This window comes from Podarcis raffonei, chromosome 3, assembly GCF_027172205.1.
Source record: "Podarcis raffonei isolate rPodRaf1 chromosome 3, rPodRaf1.pri, whole genome shotgun sequence".
Lineage (NCBI taxonomy): Eukaryota > Metazoa > Chordata > Lepidosauria > Squamata > Lacertidae > Podarcis > Podarcis raffonei.
This window is the reverse complement of record NC_070604.1, coordinates 71,678,045-71,699,643: the sequence shown is the minus strand read 5'-3', so window position 1 is coordinate 71,699,643 and position 21,599 is coordinate 71,678,045. Positions and strand designations below refer to the sequence as shown.

The following is a 21,599-nucleotide window of genomic DNA, read 5'->3' as shown; positions in this document are numbered from 1 at the left end:
ATCTATATGAAGCTGTTGGGGATGGTCATGAGGAGTTTTAGGGCAAGGTGCCATCAGTCTGCTGATGACACTCAGCTCTATTTCTCCATAACATCTGAATCAGGAGGGGCCGTGCAATCCCTGAGCCATTTGGCTGGGCACACTGGTGAAATGGATGAGAAAAACAAGTGGAGCTTGCATCCTGGCAAGATGGAGACACTGTGGGTGTGTCTCAAAAACTGGTCAGCTGCCTCCCTGGATGGGGTTGCACTCCTCCTGAAGGAGCTGCTTCTGGATCCAGCTGTCACTGGAGGCTCAGGTAGTCTCTGTGGCTAGAAGTACCTTTGACCATCTGTGACTGGTTTGACAGCTATTACTGGACCAGGAAAGCCTTGTCACAGTAGTTCTTGAATTGGTTACTTCAAGGCTGGATTACTGCAATGTGCTGTATGTGGGTCTTCCCGTGTGCTTGATTTGGAACCTGCAGCTAGTGCAGAATGCTGCAGCATGATTGCTGACAGGAAAGGGCCTTGTCAGCATATAACACCTGTGCTCAGAGATCTGCACTGTTTGCCGATTTGCTACCAGTCCAGGTTACTGTTGGTATACGTTGGTAAAGGGACCCCTTACCATTAGGTCCAGTCGTGGATGACTCTGGGGTTGCGGCGCTCATCTCGCTTTACTGGCCAAGGGAGCCGGCGTACAGCTTCCAGGTCATGTGGCCAGCATGACTAAGCCGCTTCTGGCGAACCAAAGCAGCGCACGGAAACGCCGTTTACCTTCCCACCGGAGCAGTACCTATTTATCTACTTGCACTTTGATGTGCTTTCGAACTGCTAGGTGGGCAGGAGCTGGGACCAAGCAATGGGAGCTCACCCCGTCACGGGGATTCGAACCGCCGACCTTCTGATCGGCAAGCCCTAGGCTCTGTGGTTTAACCCACAGCGCCACCCATGTCCCATATATACATATACATAGCCCTTAATAATTTGGGATCAGTTTACCTACAAGATCGCTTTTTCTTACATGTGCCACTTGACAGCTTTGATCGGTGGAATTGGCACCACTACAGGGGCCACATAATACCCTTCGTGCATTGGAACGAACTTGGTCATTTAGTATGGCAGGGCAGAAAGAGAACTGAGATAATAAATCAAGTCACACTACCCTATCTCTCCAGGTACAGGTCATATACCAGGGTAATCAAAGCAGTCTCTTTCCTTGATCTGAAGCCAGATTTAAATAGGTACAGAGAAGTACCGTATGTGAGTTTAATCATATTGTGGCTGACAGTCACTATGAGGTCATGAAATTCTTGTATTCAGTTGTTACACAAGCAACACTTCATAATAGTGGCACTTGGTCACATCTTTGCAGAATTCTATTACTGTGAGAGGAAGATGTATGAGAAAAGAAGGTTGAAACGAAAATTGGAGTGCAACTATGTTAGTATTGACTTTTCTGCTTTGCAGCTGCTTACGTCAGTGTGATTCTCAACATCTATATCCATGTTAGTCTCATCAAGTCTGCTTAACAGGCTTTATAGGAACTTGCCAGAGATAATTTGGGGTACCTCTACTTGCTTCTCCCAACAACATCCATTCAGTGATAAAATTGTGAAGCAGATCACTGCATAAAAGTATATGGCCACCCTTCATATTTTGTGATGGTTGCAAAGGAATGAAAAGGGGAAGAGGAGAGAAAAGGCAGAAATTCAGACAGCCACTTGCCTGTGAATATTTTTCTCCCCCTCCCCCAATATGGCAAAGGGTTAGTCATAAGAGGCTGTTGCAGCAAAAATAATAAAGAGTCTTGTGCTGCCTTAAAAACTAACAGGTTTATCATAGCAGAAACTCTCATGGTCTAGAGTTGACTTCATCAAATCTAAATTATGCCACAATATAAATCTTTAAGGCGCAACAAGACTCTTTGTTTTACTCTCTCCAAAAGCATTGACTTCTTATTCTCATTTGCTTGAGTATTACTCAGCCCAAGTCTGGCAAAGGGAGCAAAGAAATTCAGAGGGAAAGCCTCCTCTTGACCTACAGGTCCCTAGACGTCTATGCCCACCAGCCAGTTACTGGTAAGATCCTTATCCCATTCTCTTAATTCCCTCCAGTTGCCAAAAATTGTGGGAGTAGAATCTAATAACAAGAACATCCTTGCCTGACAGGTGATCATTTGAAGTTTTCCTACGGCTATTACAAAATCTAGGTACCTTAATAGTAACTGTAAGTTATGTTTGATTTTGACAGGTTGAATGGAATAATAGCTTATATTGATAATGTGATACCAGAAGAAAGCGTATCGCCTTCCAGCTCTGCTGGTGTAACCAAGAATCCCTACAGACTTTCCAAGGAGCTTGGAACCGTTTTTATTGCAACTATTCCAGTCAGCATCTTTGCATTCATAGCGAATGTAATTGTCTTTTGGCTTTTCTGCTACAAGATCAAACACACTAACTTAACCCCCTATTTTTTAAATCTTACTATTGCAAATCTTCTGACAAGCTTCTGCAGTGCTGAAGTTGCTTTTCTATATTCTATAAATGTACGTCTAGTTTCTCCAATTCAACGTCTAATCCAGATGCTCTATATATGTGCCTATGACACCAATTTATACATCTTTACAGCTCTCACTGCTGAAAGGTACATCACTGTCTATTTCCCAGTCTGGTGGCAACATCACCGGTCTGAGTATTTCTCAACCATACTGTGTGTGATTTTATGGGTGTTGTCTTGCAATCTGTCACTTCTGTACTTTTTTTTCTGCTTCCCAAAATTCTTCATAACCGCTAGGGAATTTGAATCTCAATGTGGAACTTCAAGTATAATATCCTTAATAACTGAGGTGGTTCTTGTCCCATCCAGCGTGTTGTTTTTCTCTTTGGCCATTTGGATCAGAACCCTAAGATCACAGCAAAAGCCTCGAGAAAGACTTGACATTACCATTGTGGCCATAGCAACAGTGATTCTTATCTTCAATGTCCCAACCAGAGCTACATTTACTTTTTCATTTTGGAAACTCTCAGTAGATTTGAATACATTGAAAATCATTACTGTGTTACTGGATTCAATCTGCTGCAGTGCCATTGCTATTGTGTACCTTATTGTTGGATGCTGGAAGAGGTGGGAAGCCTTAAAGTCCTTCCATATGTTACTTGAGGGAGCACTGGAGGATACAAAAAACATGCCAGAGTCAACCAAAACAGATGAGGTGGAAGCCTGAAAATATCTCTGGCATCAGAAGCCAACCCCCCCCCAACCCCCGCATCAGATGATTATAGAAAAACATGGACATTCTTTCACAGTTCCAGAATAAATTTATTACGAATGCTTTGATGTTGTCTTCATTATTTCTAATGCACCCATCTAGGCCCCATACTAGGGCAATCTCCAGTCCGGATGGCTTCTTATGCAGAGCCAGTTGGTGGGCTGAGGGTCAAAATCAGAGGGCGGAGGTGACTGAGCCACCAAACACCGATTTTGACATTTCTCAGTGTGGTCAATAAGCAGGGATCCTACAAAGGAAGCAAAAGTGCAGTCAAGGTAACTGGACAGCGGAAAAAGGCAAACAGACAACCACTATGAAAAGGAGGTCAGATAGAATCAGAGAACTGTAGAGTTGGAAGGGACCACGAGGGTCATACAGTCCACCCCCTGCAATGCAAGAATCTTTTGTTCAACGTGGGGCTTGAACCCATAACCATGAGATTAAGAGTCTCATGCTCTACCAACTGAGCTATCACAGCTTCATGAGGTGGATGGGCAATAGAAGAGGAAAGCGAGAAGCCAGGAAGCCCAGAGAAAAGAAGTGTGTTGGTGGATATATAAGTATATCTGGAATAACTGAGAACAGCATCCAGTACATACATCTCTGAGGAAAACCTTTGAAGCAAATGCTAGAGAAGTAGCCTGGTGTTGTCAATGCTGAACGGAACATTTTGAAGTGCAAGAGCTCACCATGGTATCTCCCATAGGCTAACCATGCTGCCGCCAGATCTGTTCATATAAACATCTGCATGTACATATTTTCCCCAACTCATGCAATTTGTTTTATGTGCCTGAAACTTCTGGATTTCTGTATGCTTGCTTTTATATGACTTTTGTGTTTTTACTGTTGCTTTACTGGTTTTAGGTTTGCGTTTTTGTTTTAATATTAGATAGACAGACAGACAGACAGACAGACAGACAGACATGACACCACTTAGAGATTTTCAAAATATTAGGCAGTACAGTTGACCCACAACATGGGGGGGGGTGCGTTCTGGGGGTTGCACATAAAACTAAAATTATATATAGTTGAAACTACCCCAGAATTATCCCTGCATGAGCACCCCCAACCTTTCTGAAGCTGGAGGGCCGAGCAGGCTTTGCCTTCCCTATGAAGGTTCTGGTGAGATCTCATGGAGCCGTTCAAGATCTTGTGAGATCTCACAAGATCTCCCGAGCCAGCTTCCGGTTCCGCTCTGCCTTAATGGAACCAGACCCCACGACAGCAGGAGATCATTGGCAAAGGAAAAACAAGGATGATTGAGGGTAATTCTCCTTGCAAATTCCCCCCCAGGGATGGGGAAAATGGGCTTCACTCGCAGTCTGTCTCAGTACCTGGCTCTTGCTCTGACATGGAATGTGGGGGCAGGGAGGCGCTGAGTGGAAAATCACTTTGCCTGGTGAAAACCCTCCAATGCTGCCATTAAGAAGCAGAGGTTCTCCTGTTCATTAGAACTTAATTGGACTAAAGTACAGGAACGTGCTAGAAGAGATGAGATCACAAACTGTGGAACAAAACCAACTGCAAGGACTTTAAGGTTTGAACTCGAGATAAGACTTCATTAGGTGTAAAAGTTGTGGGGAGGGGAACCTATAGTTTCTTTATTTAAAGTTCTCTACATTTATGATTTGGCAACCTCCTCTGAATGTTAGTTCAAATTATATTTGTACAAGCAAGGATGGAAGAAATTGGATTATACATATGGAATATAACATTAAATGGAACTGTGTGTATTTAAAAAACGGAAAAAGGGAGGGAAGTTCTATTTTGCAAAAGGTTTACAATGGAAACTTAGAGCTGACTCTTCCTCACCCTTTATTATTTATGGAGTGACTTGGAATTTATTTATAAGAGGACTTGGAATTTAATTTAATTGGAAGTATAATTGCTCATATATCCTCAGTTGGACAGAAGGATGAAAGGAGTCTGCAAACTGCCAAGGAATTGATAAGGTTCATTATTGAGTCATCTGCAGTTCGACAGACCACTCTTCTTCCCAGGCTGAGAGGAAAAATGGTGAGAACAGGTTATTTATTGGGACAGAGTGACTTTTGCAGCTGTTTTTAAAGTTGCAAAGCAATGAAGCACGGGACGGAGCGATGGAGAAATTTCTGGAACAATAATGGGATATCAGCTCCGTCCAAGGCATGACAGATAACAGCAACAACCGGGGGGAGGGGGGGAAAGAGAGACATAACATCTTACAAGGACAGGAAGAAACACAATGGACAGAACAATTGCCACACACAGGAAGAAAAAAGATAGTTTGAGTTCCTCGCTTGCAGTTTTATAAATCATTTAATGTGTCAACATGAATAGAAGTTATTAATACTGCAGTTGTTGTATAAGGGATTGTTATTATCATCAGAATGTAATGGTTATTTTAATACAGCAGTTGTTGTATAAGGGATTGTTATTATGATCAGAATGTAATGGAAATTAATAAGATTTTGAATGTAGAATTAAAGCAAATTATCAAGCCATCAATCTTTATCTAAATTATCAGTATTTGAATGATTGGTAATAATAATTGTATTGTAAATTGGTATTCTTATAATGAGGCTGTTATTGAATTGTAATTGAAAATAAAAATGTACACACACACATATATATAGAGAGAGAGAGTTCTCCCCAGAGCCTGTAGGAAGGCTTCCCAGAATCTGGTTAGAAGGTGGATAACTTAAAAGCTCCTTCTGTGGTGGGAAAACCAGGCACAGAGAGAGATTTTAAGCTCTCAACCTTGCTTACCATGCTCTGGGAGACTCTCTTGCAGGCCCTGGAAGTTCTCACAAGATTTCACAAAGCTGTCCAAGATCTTGCCAGAGGCTCCCAGAGCTCATTATCTGCAGCCTTTCCTCATATGCCCCTTCCATGGAAGGTTTGGAAGGTGGCAAGAAGATAGCAGGCCTTTCTCAGTGATGCTCTGTCCCTGCATGGGAAATGCTCTGTCTGGGAAAGCACAACTGAAACCATTCTTATCTAGTTGTAGGTGCCAGGCAAAGACTTTTCTCCCCCACTCCTAGGCTTTTGGACCTTAATTTAAAGAATATTGTGGCCTTTTTAGTTGGGCAGGGCTTGTAACCCTGACTAGGTCTCTGAGCTAGGGCTAAGGACAAATGCTCCACTATGCATCGTTCTCCTGTCTTCTGCTGTGGCTGAGAGGTTAGAGAATTTCCATGTGCAATATGTGGACCGTAAGAAAGTTGTTTCCCTTCCCTGGGTGGAAATGGAAGCCTTCAAAACTTTTTTAGAAACCATGCAAGGAGTGGCTCCAGTCCCACTTTCTGGTATCTCTCCACCATTCAGGAACGGAACCAGTCCAGACCGTTGAAGAGGTTACGATGACTGATGATATGAAAAGATCTCCGGAAGACTGAGATAACAAATGAGGCAGAGGCGCTGGCTTCTCCAGTGGATGGGGGTGGCTGGCTGGTGTGACATTATGAAATGTGGCAAGGAGCCGGGGTGGGGCCAAACACCCCAGCCCCCTCAAAATATACATTTGGGGGGCTGAAACTGCCTTGGCCCCTAGGAGTCGGTGCCGATGAAATGAGGTCACTCTGTTCTGTGAACTGCCCTGAGATCTCCAGGTATAGGGCGGTATATAAATTTGATAAATATAAATAAATAAATAAATAAATAAATAAATAAATAAATACTCTCTCCAGGTACACGTCATCTACCAGGGAAATCAAAGCAGTCTCCTTCCCTTCATTTGAAGCTATATGTATATAGGTACAAGGTGATATCACCGTGAGCCTAACCATATCGCACCTGACAGTAGTTGTGAGGTCATGAGATTCTAGTATTCAGTTTGTTACATAAGTCACACTTCATAGGAGTGGAACTGGTCATATTATGCAGAAGCATGGTCAAAGAAGTTTGAAATGAAAATTGGAGTACAATCAATCACATTAGTACTGACTCTCCTGTCTTGCTACTGCTTACGTGAGTTTGATTTTTAAACACCCACATTGCTGCTAGTTCCCCTCATCATCTATCTGTTTAGCAGGCCTTGTAGGAATTAATTCTGACTGTATGTGGTCTATTTCTCCAAAGAGAACCCAATCAGCGATCAGATCTTTAAGCAGTTACTGCATAAATAATATATACCTAGCCTTTGTACTTTTGTGATGGGTAGGAATGGCAGAGGGGCAATGAGAAAAGGCAGAAAATCTTATATCTGTTATTGCAAAAAAAAAAAAAAAAAAAACCCTGAAGGAAAAGTTACGAGATTATGTTCTATTATGCTACTGAAACTTTATTTTCCCCATAACAAAAATATTAAAATTCTAGCTGCTGCTAACGAGGGAGAAGGGGTGAAGGCGAAACTTTTATTATTGACCTATTAAACTGCATTTTTGTTGGAATCCATTTTGCTCAGGCAATATATGAAAGGCCTCCAAGTGGAGTTAGCTTGTTTTTGCAACTGCTCAGCATTTCGTTGAAGTCAGCAGTTGCTAATCTTAAAATACATATACAGTGGTACCTCAGGTTAAGTACTTAATTCGTTCCAGAGGTCCGTACTTAACCTGAAACTGTTCTTAACCTGAAGCACCACTTTAGCTAATGGGGCCTCCTGCTGCCACTGTGCCGCCAGAGCACGATTTCTGTTCTCATCCTGAAGCAAAGTTCTTAACCTGAGGTAATATTACTGGGTTAGCGGAGTCTGTAACCTGAAGGGTATGTAACCCGAGGTACCACTGTACCTTAAAATGCCTTACTGCGGCTGCTGTGAGTGTGGAGGAAGCAAGTGTCCCATCCCTAGGCCAGATGGGAAAAGGCCTAGCATCAGGGAGCGGGGCCCACACTTGCTTCAGGTCGTGGCGGATGTTCTCCTGGAGACACCTAGTTTGGTTGTCCTAGGGGATTTTAACATCCATGCCGACACAACCTTACAAGGGGCTGCTCGGGACTTCATGGAAAGCATGGCTTCCATGGGGCTGTCCCTGAATAAGTCTGGCCCAACTCATAACCGCGGACATGCCTTGGACCTGGTGTTCACCTCTATGGATGTTAGTGATCTGACACTAAGTAAAAGCAAAACTAAAGAAGTGCCATGGTCAGATCACTTCCTGGTGCAACTGGACTTCTCCGCGACCCATCCCCTCTGCAGGGAGGTGGGACCGATTTGGATGGTCCGCCCCCACCACTTAATGGATCCAATTGGCTTCCAGAGAGTGGTAGGGGATGTTTTATCCCAAGTTGATGCCTTTCAGCTGATTCCCTGGTGGCCCGCTGGAATGTGGAGTTAACCAGGGCTATTGACTGTTTGGCTCCGAAGCGCCCTCTCCGATTACATGGAGCCCGGACAGCCCCGTGGTTTTCCCTGGAGCTGAGGGCGATGAAACAATTGCTGAGATGGGTAGAGCACCGGTGGCAGAAAACTCATTCTGAATTGGACTGGAAACAGGTTAGAGCTCAGTGTTGAGCCTACCAAGTGGCAATAACGATGGGGTAGAGGACTTTCTTTACCACCTCTATTGCATATGCAGAAAGTAGCAAAGTAGCAGCAGGAGATTCTTTCAGGTGGTTCGCAATTTAACAGAACCACCTTTGCCATCGGGGCCTAGAAAAGACCCCAATATCTCCTGCAATGATTTTGCAAAGTTTCTTGCAGATAAAGTCTCTCAGTTTTGGAAAGAGGTAGACTCCACCATGGGAGCAGGGCCGGAGTGGGGAAATGCTAGAGTCCTGTCTAATCAAGTTGCATGGAATCAGTTCCAATCTGTTACCTCTGAGGATGTGAACATGCTGCTTAGGCAAGTGAAACCGACCACCTGTCTCCATGATGCTTGCCCATCGTGGCTAATAAAAGCGAGCCGGGAAGGGCTGGGCGATGGGCTCTGTGGGGTGGTGAATGCTTCCCTCTGTGAGGGAGCCTTCCCAGCCACACTAAAAGAGGCAGTTATTAAACCGCTTCTTAAAAAAACATCTTTAGACCCAGCTAATATGACCAACTATTGCCCAGTCTCAAATCTCCCAATTTTTGGGCAAGGTGATTGGGCGGGTGGTTGCTGAACAACTCCAAACACGCCTGAAGGATGCGGCCCATTTGGATCCCTTCCAATTGGGATTCAGACCTCATCATGGGACTGAAACTGCCTTGGTCACGCTGGTTGATGATCTCCAGTGGGAAAAGCTGTTTCCTAGTTCTGCTGGATCCCTCAGCAGCCTTTGATACCATTGACCATAACATCCTTCTGCACCATCTAGAGAAGCTAGGAGCACTGTTATTCAGTGGTTCTGCTCCTTCCTCCTGGGCCGTGTCCAGAAAGTGGTGATGGGGGATGAGTTTCAGACCCCTGGGCTCTCACTTGTGGGGTCCCTCAGGGTTCCATCCTCTTCCCCATGCTTTTTAACATCTATATGGAGCTGCTGGGAGAGATCATCAGGGGAGAGGTCTGCACGATGCTAATGAAAGAGAGGAGGCGGACTTAGCATGATGCTAATGAAAGAGAGGAGGCGGACTTAGCATGGCTTTCCCGATCGGGGAAGGGGGCGGCTGCCGGGGACGGAGGGAGGCAAGAAGGAGCCATGTCTCTGACAAGGGAAGGTGGAATCAGTATCAGCAACAGCAACAGCTATTTTCAAATTCTTACTTTGAGTATTCTACCATAGGATAGTGCTTTGTCCCACTTAAACTAAGCATTCATATGAATTCATCTCTGAATTTTCTAAGATTTTGCTTGGGAAAAAATGGTCCGTCCCCCCCCCAATTATATTAACTGAGTCACTTAAGTCACTCCTTACTCATATTTTTGCTAAACTAAAAAGTCCTGAACGCTGCAGCCGTTCCTCATGGCGGGTGGGGGATGAATTCTGATATCCGCCTATTACAAGCAGCCAAACAAGGGAGAGCATAAATAAATTCAAAATTGGCAATTCTCTGCCAGATTTTGGGAAGTGGAATACTGAAAAACTCAATACCTTAATAATTACAAATTATATGTGATTTCTATAGGTTGAGAAGAAAAATGGAATACATTGATAATGTCATGATGGCAAAAGCAAACACCTTGTATTCCCACACTGCTGGTGCACCCAAGAAAATGGCCAAATACATGGAGGCTTCATACTATTTCAGATTAAATATGCTGATTGCATCTGTTCCCGTCTGCATTGGTGGATTAATAGCTAATGCAATTGTCTTGTACCTTTACTGCTGCAAGATCAGCAAGCCAAAGTTAGGCCCATATTTTTTAAATGTGACCTTTGCAAATCTTATTATAATCTTGTGCAACCTTGAAGTGGCTGCTTTTTTTCTCGGAGACATGAAAACCCCTACAGTAGTCCAACGTGTAATGGAGATGCTTCATATTTTTGCATATGATACCACCTTATATATCTTCACAGCTCTCGCCGCTGAAAGGTTTCTCACTGTCTATTTCCCAGTCTGGTGGCAACATCACCGGTTCAAAGATTTCTCTGTCTCATTGTGTGCAATTTTGTGGATGCTTTCTGGCCTGGAGTCACTTATGGCATATTTTTCCTGCTATCCAAGATATGTAACCGTTAATGTTAACACTGCCATCTGTACAATTGCAAATATAGTGGAAGTCATCATGGAAGCCATCGTTTTTTCCCCCAGCTTGTTCTTCTTCGCTTTGGCCATTTGGATCAGAAGTCGAAGACCACAGCAAAAGCCTCTAGCAAGACTTGACATCACCATTGTAGTCATAGCTATTCTGATTCTGATTCTCAGTGTCCCAACTAGATTACTTCATGCTGTTTCATATTGGGTGGAATCAATGAACTGGTATCTGTTGACGACCACTGCTCTGTTACTGGATTCTTGTACCTGTAGCAGCATTCCTTTTGTATTCCTCATTGTTGGAAACTGGAAGGGGCAGAAAGGCTTTGAACCCTTCTGTATGTTTCTTGATAGGGCTTTAAAGGATACTGAAGACACATCAGAGCCAACAGCAGCGGACCAGGAGCAGGCATGACAATATCCTTGGCCTCAGAAGTAATTTTTTTAAAAAAATAAAATAAAATGTATATGTTCTATGGAGAAAAAACAACATTCCTTCCAAGTTTCAGAATAAATTTATTTCAAATACTTTAAGGTTGTTCTTTACATTGATTCTAATACACCCACCTAGGTGTGGCACTAGGGCCACTTTCTCCTTTGGATGGCCAACTAGGCAGAGGCAGCAGGTGGGCTGAAAGTAGAGGACTCTAGTCAAAACTAGAGGGCAAAGGTGACTGAGCCACCAAAGACTGACAGTGATCACCATTTCTCAATGTGGTCATTTAGTAAAGGTCCTCAAGGGAGAGCAAAAGTGTGGACAAGACGATCAGACAGTTGAGAAGGGCAAGCAATCAATATGAAAAAGATGTTAGGAGTGGCAACAGAGGATGAAAGTGAGGAGTCTGGAAGCCCAGTGGAAAGAAAGAGACCTCTTGGTGTTATCACTGCTGCAGGGATAAGATCTTAAGTACAGGTGCTCACCGTAACACTTCCATTGCCATGCTATGATCAGTTCTGCTCCTGTATCTATACACACATTTGCATGTATAGTTTCGAAAGTAATCCGTTCTGGAAGACTGTTCGACTTCCAAAACATTCAAAACTCGAAAACTGAATACGGAATCCTCAGTACAACAGGGAAACTCAAAATGGAAGCCATGTGGCATGTTCGGCTTCTGAAAATCATTCAAAAGCCGAAGCAGTTACTTCCCAGTTTTCGGCGTTCAAAAGCCGAAACGTTCGACAACAGAGACGTTCGAAAACTGAAGTTCCACTGTAAATGTGTGTTGTCCATGCGTATTCACAAAAAGGCTCATTTTGGGGAATTAGCAATACTACTCTTCAGATATCTGAGACTGTTAAAAACGTAAGGACATAAATTGAGCCTTCTGAATCAGGCCCACACCCCATCTCAGCCCCTTCTCATGGAAGCCAGCCAGGTGCGTGGGAGAAGCCTTCAAGTTAAGGCATAAGCACAGCAGCATTCTCCCCTACTCGTTTCCAGCTAGTAGCCAGAGGCATATTGTCTCTTGACAGTGAAGGCAGAACACAGACATGTAGCTAGGAGCCATGAATAGCCTTATCCTCCATTAATAGCCTTATCCAGCTGCACTTTTACTCACAGATTAACTCACACCACCTCCTTGGTCACTTCCATTGCCCTTTTCTGAACTGTTCCTGAACGGTGTCCAATTCCACAATAACCTTTTTGAAGTGAACTGACTGAATTGTACACAGTATTGCAAATGCAGTCACACTATAGATTAGGATTGCCATGTTTCAAAAAGTGAAAATCCAGACACAAAAGTTGTTGAGCTTATTTTAATAAAATTCATCAAAATCTACACTACCAGCATGGCTATGTCTGGAAGATTCTGGAGGTGTGGCAATCCTGCTATAGATTTGTATAACTGCATTATGGTATCAGCATAATTCCTTTCCATTCCTTTCCCTAGAATGGAATTCGTGTTTTTTTTCCACAGCAGCAGCACAGCTTTACTGGTACAAAGAAATAATTGCACTGGCTTTAGTAAATCTGCTTCGTGGATTAATATTACTGTACTTTCTTCAGAGAGTTTGCTTTAAGCACACAACAGCTACAATTATATTTACTTATAAATATAGCTTCACAAACTAAGGCAGAGCTTCACAAACTAAGATTCACTGGAAATATAAGTCATCGCTCTGTTTGATTTTGCATTTTAAATTTATTTGGTTTTGCATTTTAAATGTTTTTAAAAAATAAAAAATGAATTAAGTTTTTAAAGTAGTATCATGCTGATATAAATTGATTTAGAAGCAACACAAGCAGCTCTTTGGCTTGAAATGCCACTTGTGTAACAAACTGAATGTTGGAATCTCATGACCTCACAGCAATTGTTAGCCAAGGTGAGCATAAGCTCATCTGTGATATCATTCTGTATCCATTCCAACATTCAGTTTGTTACACTTCACAATAGTGAAGCAAGTCACAACTTTGTAGGAATGTTTTCTGTACAGAGCAGAAGTATGATCAAAGAAGGTTGAAATGAACATTGGTGTGCATCTACTGGTATTGTCTTTTCTGTCTTGCAGCTGCTTTTGTGAGCTTGATTCGTAACCATTACATTTTTGTTACTGCCATCACTACCTAACTAATTAACTTGCCAGACTTAATTCTGATTCTATGTGGCCTATTTATCCTGAGTATCCTGTCAGTGACCAGATAGTTAAGCACAGGCATAGGCAAACTCGGCCCTCCAGATGTTTTGAGACTACAATTCCCATCATCCCTGACCACTGGTCCTGTTAAGCTAGGGATGGTGGGAGTTATAGTCCCAAAACTTCAGGAGGGCAGAGTTTGCCTATGCCTGGTTAAGCAGATCACTGCACAAATAATATGCCTCCAACTTTGCCCTTTTTTGTTGGTGGAAGTGGCAGAGGGGCAAAGAGAGGAAGATTTAAAAAGGCAGAAAAACTGATATCTGTTAGTCATTTGCCTATCAGCACTTCTCTCCAATATTACAATGGGAAAGTCATAAGTCTCTTGAAGCAAAAACGCATCATAGCTATGTGCTTTGCTAAGATTGTTTAGTGGGGTGGAGTTCCCTCAGTCCACTTTGATTCCAATCCACGATGTAAGTCAGTTCTGAGAGAAGGTAAAGCCAGGATCACTCAGATGTCCTTTAGAGAAGCCTTCCTTCGTGACTTCCCAATGTTGTTTCACCATAACTCCCACCTTCACTAACCTTTGGCCATGTTTCCTGGGCCAATCTGAAGTTGGAGACCAACATCTGGGGACACCAGGTTGAGGAAGTTTCATGTAAAAGTATCTGTGCTAGCCATCATCCCATGTGACCACATCTTCCATGGCCTCAATGCCAGTTGTTCCTGCCGATCCCAACAGCTTAACAACAGAAAAGGAATAGTAGTCACATGGACACATAACAGGCCTGTACTGCAGATGCAATAATGACTATGCATCCAACTGCTACATGAAGGCAACTACTCCAGAAATTGGAAAATGTCCTGGTCCAGTGGGGTTACTAGACCTTAGTACCATCTCTGATGGATTCTACAAGTGGTGTCCTCACTTTGAGATTCCATACAATTGTGCCACCTTGTGCCCGAACAAGATTTGTCTGAGCAATATTTTGTGATTATCTTGGGATATGGGATCAGTTGACCAGCAGAGGCCAAATTTGTAACTAGATTCTTGAAAAATATCTGCTATCCAATGGGTGTGCAGAATGTCAGAAGCTGCTGGAATCTATGGATGGATTAACGTCCAGAGAACTGAAGCAGTAAGTCCAATGTTTCTTGAACCATTACAAGAATAACAAAATCATGGTATTCTTTCTCTCTCAATTTGATTACAATAGTGCAGAAACCATATCTCTGTTAGTTGCTACCTATGATTGCACACACCAGTCCCCTCCCCAACAGAATATCCAGAGCAAAACAGGTTATAAAAAAACATCCATGGTACACTATCCAGCATTTATCATTTGAAACACAAACACAATTTGAAACTCTGAAGAATTCTAAAAAAGTCAGTATCAAAACTACTGTTATAATATGTTAGATTATAGAGTCCTACAGCAGTCAGGATACAAACAGCAATCTAGATTGCTATGAAATAACACAACTTTTGAATTTCTTTCCAGTTCTATATACTCAGCTACCTTGGAATTAACCATTCTGGAGATACTATTTACAAAGAAAGAAGTAAAAAAGAATTAAGAATCTCAGGAAAAACAAAGCACCTAGTCCAAATTCCCCTCTAAATTTCTAAAGTCTTTGTTGAACAACTGGCTATCCTCTTCAAAACTATGTTGAATGAGTCACTTGAAATTTCGTAAAGACCAGATCTGAGGCAGTAATCACAGTAATACCAAACACAGGTAAATATCAAACAAATCCAAGCTTTTTCTGTCTAATTTCTCCTTCTTAATCAAGACTACTCATGAAATAGAGCTGCACTGCATTAATGAGCTGAGCTTCTGAGTACTTTGTGTTAATCTTTTTACATTACCTTTGGGGATGGGGGATAATACACAACAGCGATTACTATGTGCCATGAGAATGCATTCTTTATACCAGGCAGCAGGGGGGTCTCTGACGCATGGGCCTTATTATCCCTGTCACAGTTCCCAATTTGGCCCACAAGGTCATTTCCCCTCAACCATGCCCACCGTCTCCATACCTGAAGTCATATGTGACATCAAGTGTGGGCAAGTGGAAATGAGCCCTTAATGTGCTCTCAACAATTCTTTGGCAAGGAGTGGCTCACTATCAGCACCTGTTAGCTGGCCTACCAGTGCTTTCAACAGACAAACCTGAAGGACATGGTCTTCCCAGACAGGGATGGGGAATGTTTAAGCCTTCGCATTTTGTTTGACCACAGCTTCCATCAGCCCCAGCAAACATGGCCAATGATTAGGGGTGATTTGAGTTGAAATTCAGCAAGATCTGGAAGGCCATGTGCTCTCCCTCCCTGTTCTAGGGAATATCCATGGGGGTGATATGTGCTAGACCTTTCTGTAGAAAGAGTGGGTGGAAGTCCACAACAGATTTTGTTGTGGCCAGACGTTCTCATTACAGTGGTACCTCTGTTTACGAACTTAATCCATTCCAGAAGTCCGTTCTTAAATGGAAACTGTTCTTAAACCGAGGTACACTTTTCCTAATGAGGCCTCCTGCCGCTGGTGCCCTTCCACCGTTCAGCTTCTGTTCGTAAACCAAGGTAACGTTCGCAAACTGGGACACTACTTCCAGTTTTGCGGAGTCCGTAAACTGAATAGTTCGTAAACAGGGCTGTTCTTAAACCAAGGTACCACTGTACCTCCAAATGGAGGCTTATATCCCTCTTTTACAATCCAGTACAAAGCAGCCAGACAAGCGAGATCACAAATTCGAACTGGGCTGTTTTCAGCTGAAACATAGGCAACTAGAATATCCTACCTCTGTTACATAAATATCAGCACCTTAATAATTACAAGTTGTATTTGATTTCCACAGGTTGAGAAGGAAAATGGAAAACATCAATAATGTCATGATGGCAACGGCAAGCACCTTGTCTTCCCACACTACTGATGCACGCAGGAATACTGTCAAATACATGCAAACTTCATACTTCTACAGATTAAACGTGCTGGCTGTATCTATTCCCATCTGCATCGTTGGATTAATAGCTAATGCAATTGTCTTGTGCCTTTACTGCTTCAAGATCAACAAGCCAAAGTTAGGCCCATATTTTTTGAGTGTGACCTTTGCAAACCTTATTGTAATCTTGTCCAACCTTGAAGTGGCTGCTTTTCTACTCGCAGGAGTGGAAACCTCTTCAGTGATTCAACGTCTAGTGGAGATACTTCATATATTTGCATATGACACAAATATATACGTCGTAACATTTCTCACTGCTGACAGATTCCTCATTGTCTATTTCCCAGTCTGGTGGCAACATCGCCGGACCAAGCATTTCACGGTAATGATGTGTGTGATTTTGTGGCTCGTTTCTGGCCTAGAGTCACTGGTGGAATATTTTTCCTGCTATGCAACACTCAGTACTTGGGCTTATAACACCTGTAGAACTGCAAGCGTGCTGGCACTCATCATGGAGGTCATTATTTTTTCCTCCTGCATTTTCTGTTTCTCTTTTGCCATTTGGATCAGAATGCAAAGATCACAGCCAAAGCATCGAGCAAGACTTGACATAACCATTGTGGCCATAGCAATTCTTATTCTTTTGCTTACTGTCCCAGTTAGACTTGTTAATATTATTTCACTTTGGGTAAGAGCAATAGATTATTATATGTTCACTAGCATTAGTCTGTTACTGGATTCTTGTACCTGCAGCGCCATTCCTTTTGTATTCCTCATTGTTGGAAACTGGAAGAGGCAGAAAGGCTTTGAACCCTTCTATATGTTTCTTGAGAAGGCTTTAAACGATACTGAAGACACATCAGAGCCAACAGCAGAGGACCAGGAGCAGGCATGACAATATCCTTGGCCTCAGAAGTAATTTCTTTTAAAAAAAAATGTGTATGTTTTATGGAGAGAAAAACAACGTTCCTTCCAAGTTTCAGAATAAATTTATTTCAAATACTTTAAGGTTGTTCTTTACATTCATTCTAACACACCCACCTAGGCATGGCACTAGGGCCACTCTCTCCTTTGGGTGGCTACCTAGGCAGAGGCAGCAGGTGGGCTGAAAGTAGAGGACTATAGTCAAAACTAGACAGCAGAGGTGACAGATGTCAGAGCAGGTGCCAGGAGCAGGGCAGCAATAACTCACATGGTTAACTCTCCTCCAAGAATCAAAAAAGCTCAGGAGGCCAAGCCTCGTGACCATAGCAACTCTTCCCAGTGAGTCTAACTACCGTATTTTTCGCTCTATAACACGCACCCGACCATAACACGCACATAGTTTTTAGAGGAGGAAAACAAGAAAAAAATATTCTAAACAAAATAGTGGATGTATGATTTTTGTGGTTCATGCTGTGGCCACAGACATGTGATCTGACAGTGAGTTTGGAGTAGCCCAATGCAAAAATCCTGAGGATCCATGTGGATCCATGCTTTGTAACCACGTTTTTGCACCACTGTGGCCCGAGGCAACAGTGGGTGCGTGCTTTTTTTGGTGCAAGCTGTAGCCATGGACATGCTATGTGATCTGACTGTGAATTTGGGGTGACCCAGTGCAAAAATTCCTGAGGACCCATGTGGATCCGTGCTTTGTAACCACGTTTTAAGTGGGGAGGGAAGGAAAAGCACTCAAGGGACAAGGAGCACGCGTGGGGTGTGTGGAGAAGGATGCTGCTAATAATGCAGAAGAGGGGTATAAGGGGAGAAGGCTCCTCTCCTCTCCCACTTTGCTCCTTTAAAGCAAGCAGGCTTAGTGAGCTGAAAAACTTTGCTGCTATTTAGCGAGCTGAGTGGGGAGGAGAGAGGGACAGAGAGCCTGCTTGCTTTAAAGGAACCAACCGGACAGGAGCTGCTTACACTCGTGTAAGCGGCTCCTCTCCCACTTTGCTCCTTTAAAGAAGCAGGCTCTCTGTCCCTCTCTCCTCCCCACTCAGCGGCTCTTCTCCCGCTTTGCTGTTTCAAAGCAAGCCACGGAGGAGGGAAGGAAGGGGAACCATGGATCCTCTGCTCACAACTGCAGCAGAGCCCCCCTGCCACCCGTAGGCATTCACTCCATAACACGCACAGACATTTCCCCTTACTTTCTAGGAGGAAAAAAGTGAGTGTTATGGTGCAAAAAATACGGTAAATGTCTCCAGCTTCCCCAGGTCCTTCCCAAGCAATCTGAGACTCCAATGCCTTGTCTTTGTTCCACCCTCTTCATACGTCTTCTGGTTCTTAGTGACCCAGGGGGAGGCAAGCTGGTCACAGAAGGAGGGGGAGACCCCCTGGCTTCTTCAGCAATCAGCCTCATCTCTGCCTCTCGCCCTCCCTTCCTCTCCGGCCTTTGCTTCTGCCTCTGATTCTGGATTGCTCTCTGACATAAGACCTTTCCTGCTCACTACACCATGTTATCTCTTCAGTTTCTGACAACTCCTCCACTCAGTCTTCTCCCTCTGACCACTCTCCCTCGTCCCACAACGAATCCCCTGGATCAGAGTCTTCTTCCCTTTGGGTTCCCCAGTTGGTGCCTCCCACTGTTCCTCTGCATCTAGCCTGCCCATCACCACAGATTAGTGGGGGCAGAAGTGGCTGAGCCACCAAAAACTGAGCGTGACCTTTCTCAACATAGTCATTCAGTAAGTCCACTTACCTCGTAATAGGTGCAGCAGTGTTGTGGGCCATCTGCCTCCTTCTTTAGATCTGACAAGGGGTTGATTCAGACTTGCTGTAGTGGAGGGCTCCTGGCAGGTGGGAGGCCAAAAGGGCCTACTCACCAGGAAGAAGTTTGAATCCAAGCCTACCGACAAATTGGCCAATGGTGAGCCGGTTTGGGGACAGGTGCTCATGCAGTGGTGGACGGGACCCCACTGAACAGCAAGCTTCACTTGGGTCTGCTCCTCACATGAGGCCCGCCTCTTCCTTTGCACATAGTTCCTTGTCAGATCTTGCTGCAAATGGAGCTGTGTGGGCCACTATAAGAGGCCAAAGACAACAGTGCCAGAAGTGGCTGAAGATCAGCGAGAAACATCCGAGGAGTGGGGAGAGCAAGTGGCAGCAACCAGCAGCTCCAAGCTAAATTGCCACAAAGTCAAATTCACACCCAGATTTCAGAGTGCCTCCCGGTTGCCAGTTGAGGTTTGCATGGGGATTTATGTCGGCTCGTGAAGGAATCTGAGTGGGACCATTTTGTGTTGGTCCACGTGTGCCATCCATCACCATGTGGTTTGGTGAGGAGCTCTACTGCAAGCACTATTGTGCTTCAGGTGAACTGATTGGTCATGTGATACATTTTCCTGGAACGAGCTTGGTTAATTTTTTTCAGCATTGCTCAACTAGCCATCTAGGAGCCTGGGTTTATAGCTCCCCCTTTTTTCCTGAGCTTATTATTTTTTTCTGTGTTGAGCAAGTAGCCATCTGGCAGCCTTGGTTTATAACCCTACCACCACCTTTTCTGTTTCGGCAGAGACTGAATAGCAGGGTGATTGGTTTGTTCGCAGCATAACGTGGGCTACCATCACTGGCTGCCCCGAAGCAAAACTAAGAAAAAGAATGTTAATGGTTGGCAATGAAAGGGTTTTCACCTCATAGGCTTGCCATGGCTGTTCTGATATCAGGACTGTTTCAGTTTGCATTGGTGAATACAGATCTTGGGAATTTATGGCGCTTGTTAGATTCTTGCTCAATTGCTGTAGGGGTGTTTAATCATCCTAAGCAAATTTAGTCTGTTGCCATTGAATTTTGAGCAGCGCAGTGTTTAAGCAACATGTTTGCAAATGACAAAAATTCTTTTTTTTATATTTTATTTCTTTTTATTGAATTTCAGTTAAATAACCAAAAGAAAAAACAAATCAACAATTTCATAAAGGATATCTAAACATATCACAAAGTTAACACCGTTTTTCATTGCAGTTCTTTGTCTTCTCATTTAAATCTTTATGTCCAAATACCCCAGCGATTAAAGATTGGCAAACAAAATTATTTGAATTTGTTGAATTAGCGAAGTTGACACAAAAAATAAGAAACCAAAAAAATACAAAGTTTATTAGTGACTGGAATAAATTTATGGCATACATTGAAGGGAATTATAGAAACTTAAAAACTATAGCAGGTTTGGTACAGATCTTACAATGTGTAAAACATTAACAATTAATAGCTGCAGGAAAAAGAAAGTATTTTTATTAAGAAGCCCGAAATCGGGAGGGAAGGTCAATAGGTGTGTAGAGGAAAGATTTAAGCAAATGACAAAAATTCTTAAGAGTTATAATTGATTCATCGGGCTACTGTAATTTCCTCTATCTTGAGCAGGGATTGGGATTGGGTGGAGTACAAGAATTGCAGATGTTGATTGGTGTTTGATGCAAAGCATTCTTGTGGTCATCCTGTTTCCCCCAATGAATTGTAGTTTGTTTGGCGCAGCACTTGGTTGTCTCCCTTGAATGAAATGGAAATTTTGATTGCTAGTTGTTTCCCCCTCCCCCGCTTGCTCAGTTGCTTGTATCCAAATTAATTCAACAGTTGATCCTTTGTGCTGCTGGATCTATCAGTTCCCTCATTCATCCTAAAATTAATTTTTTAAATTTAACTCACAACTAGTTTCTCTCATACTCCTGTATTCATGCTGTTTGGTGGGTGCGCCTCTTTATAAAATGGTGATCAGACACATTGAGGCAGAGTCCGCAGACCCATGGTTCCCAACATGGGGCAATTCAAGAATGAGTTATGAACAGTGAATAGCCTTTTAGGCTTCCTCCATGTGAATAGGAGTTCACTTTTTGAATAATAAGAATTATATGTCATTGGGGGGGGGGATCAGGATATTAGAGGTCCTTAGGTGGGGCATGGCCCAAAAAAGGTTGGGAGCCACTGCCCTAGACCTTGAACTATTTACGTAATAAGCAGCACACTATGGCAGTCCTCAGTCCTGGACATGGTGTCTGAGATGGAAGATGGGGGAAGTGATCACTATCACAACATGGGTCCTGCAACACCAAGTAATAGCTATGGAACAGAAGTACCTCTATCAGCCTTGGCTGATACACTGACTGTACCTACTACTGGGATAAAGAAACCTATCCATCCATATTTGCAATATAATCCTGGTCATGTTTATATGGAAGCAAGTCTTATTCTGCTCAACTGGGTTTGCTCCCCAGTAAATATGTTTAGGGCTGCAGCCCTCATGACTTTCAGATTGTAAAGCATGTAACACATTCTACATGAGGCTGCCCCCCCCAAGATGGTTCAAAAACTTCAGCTACTGCGGAAT

The 21,599-nt window shown here is 43.3% G+C and overlaps 2 protein-coding genes across 9 annotated transcripts in view; one reads left to right on the top strand and one right to left on the bottom strand.

The window, feature by feature from the left end:
- PNLDC1 (PARN like ribonuclease domain containing exonuclease 1) overlaps positions 1-21,599 on the bottom strand; it is a 46,704-nt gene that overhangs the window by 2,104 nt on the left and 23,001 nt on the right. For both annotated transcript variants that reach the window (XM_053382311.1, XR_008329583.1), the window contains exon 20: positions 3,085-3,150. In XM_053382311.1, the coding sequence (XP_053238286.1) occupies positions 3,086-3,150 (65 nt within the window). In that variant the 3' untranslated portion in view covers position 3,085. Of the gene's footprint in view, positions 1-3,084; positions 3,151-21,599 lie in introns of those variants that run through there.
- On the top strand, positions 1,336-17,305 carry LOC128410713 (mas-related G-protein coupled receptor member H-like). Of its 7 annotated transcripts, XR_008329584.1 has the most exons (4): positions 13,147-13,277; positions 14,872-15,108; positions 16,226-16,691; positions 17,063-17,305. XR_008329584.1 is itself a non-coding variant. In XM_053382315.1 (3 exons), exon 3 carries the CDS (start codon positions 10,230-10,232, stop codon positions 11,199-11,201), a length of 972 nt encoding a protein of 323 aa, XP_053238290.1. In that variant the 5' UTR covers positions 1,336-1,424; positions 5,156-5,268; positions 10,217-10,229; the 3' UTR covers positions 11,202-11,303. The 7 variants fall into 7 exon arrangements, 5 of the variants coding, with proteins under 5 accessions (XP_053238290.1, XP_053238293.1, XP_053238289.1 ...); XM_053382315.1 differs by lacking the exons at positions 13,147-13,277; positions 14,872-15,108; positions 16,226-16,691; positions 17,063-17,305 and adding exons at positions 1,336-1,424; positions 5,156-5,268; positions 10,217-11,303; XM_053382318.1 differs by lacking the exon at positions 13,147-13,277 and adding an exon at positions 6,980-7,200 and having other exon boundaries at positions 16,226-17,305.

Coding starts and splice junctions, on each gene's coding strand:
- LOC128410713 (XM_053382315.1), top strand. CDS start 10,230: ATGGAATACATTGATAATGTCATGATGGCAAAAGCAAACACCTTGTAT.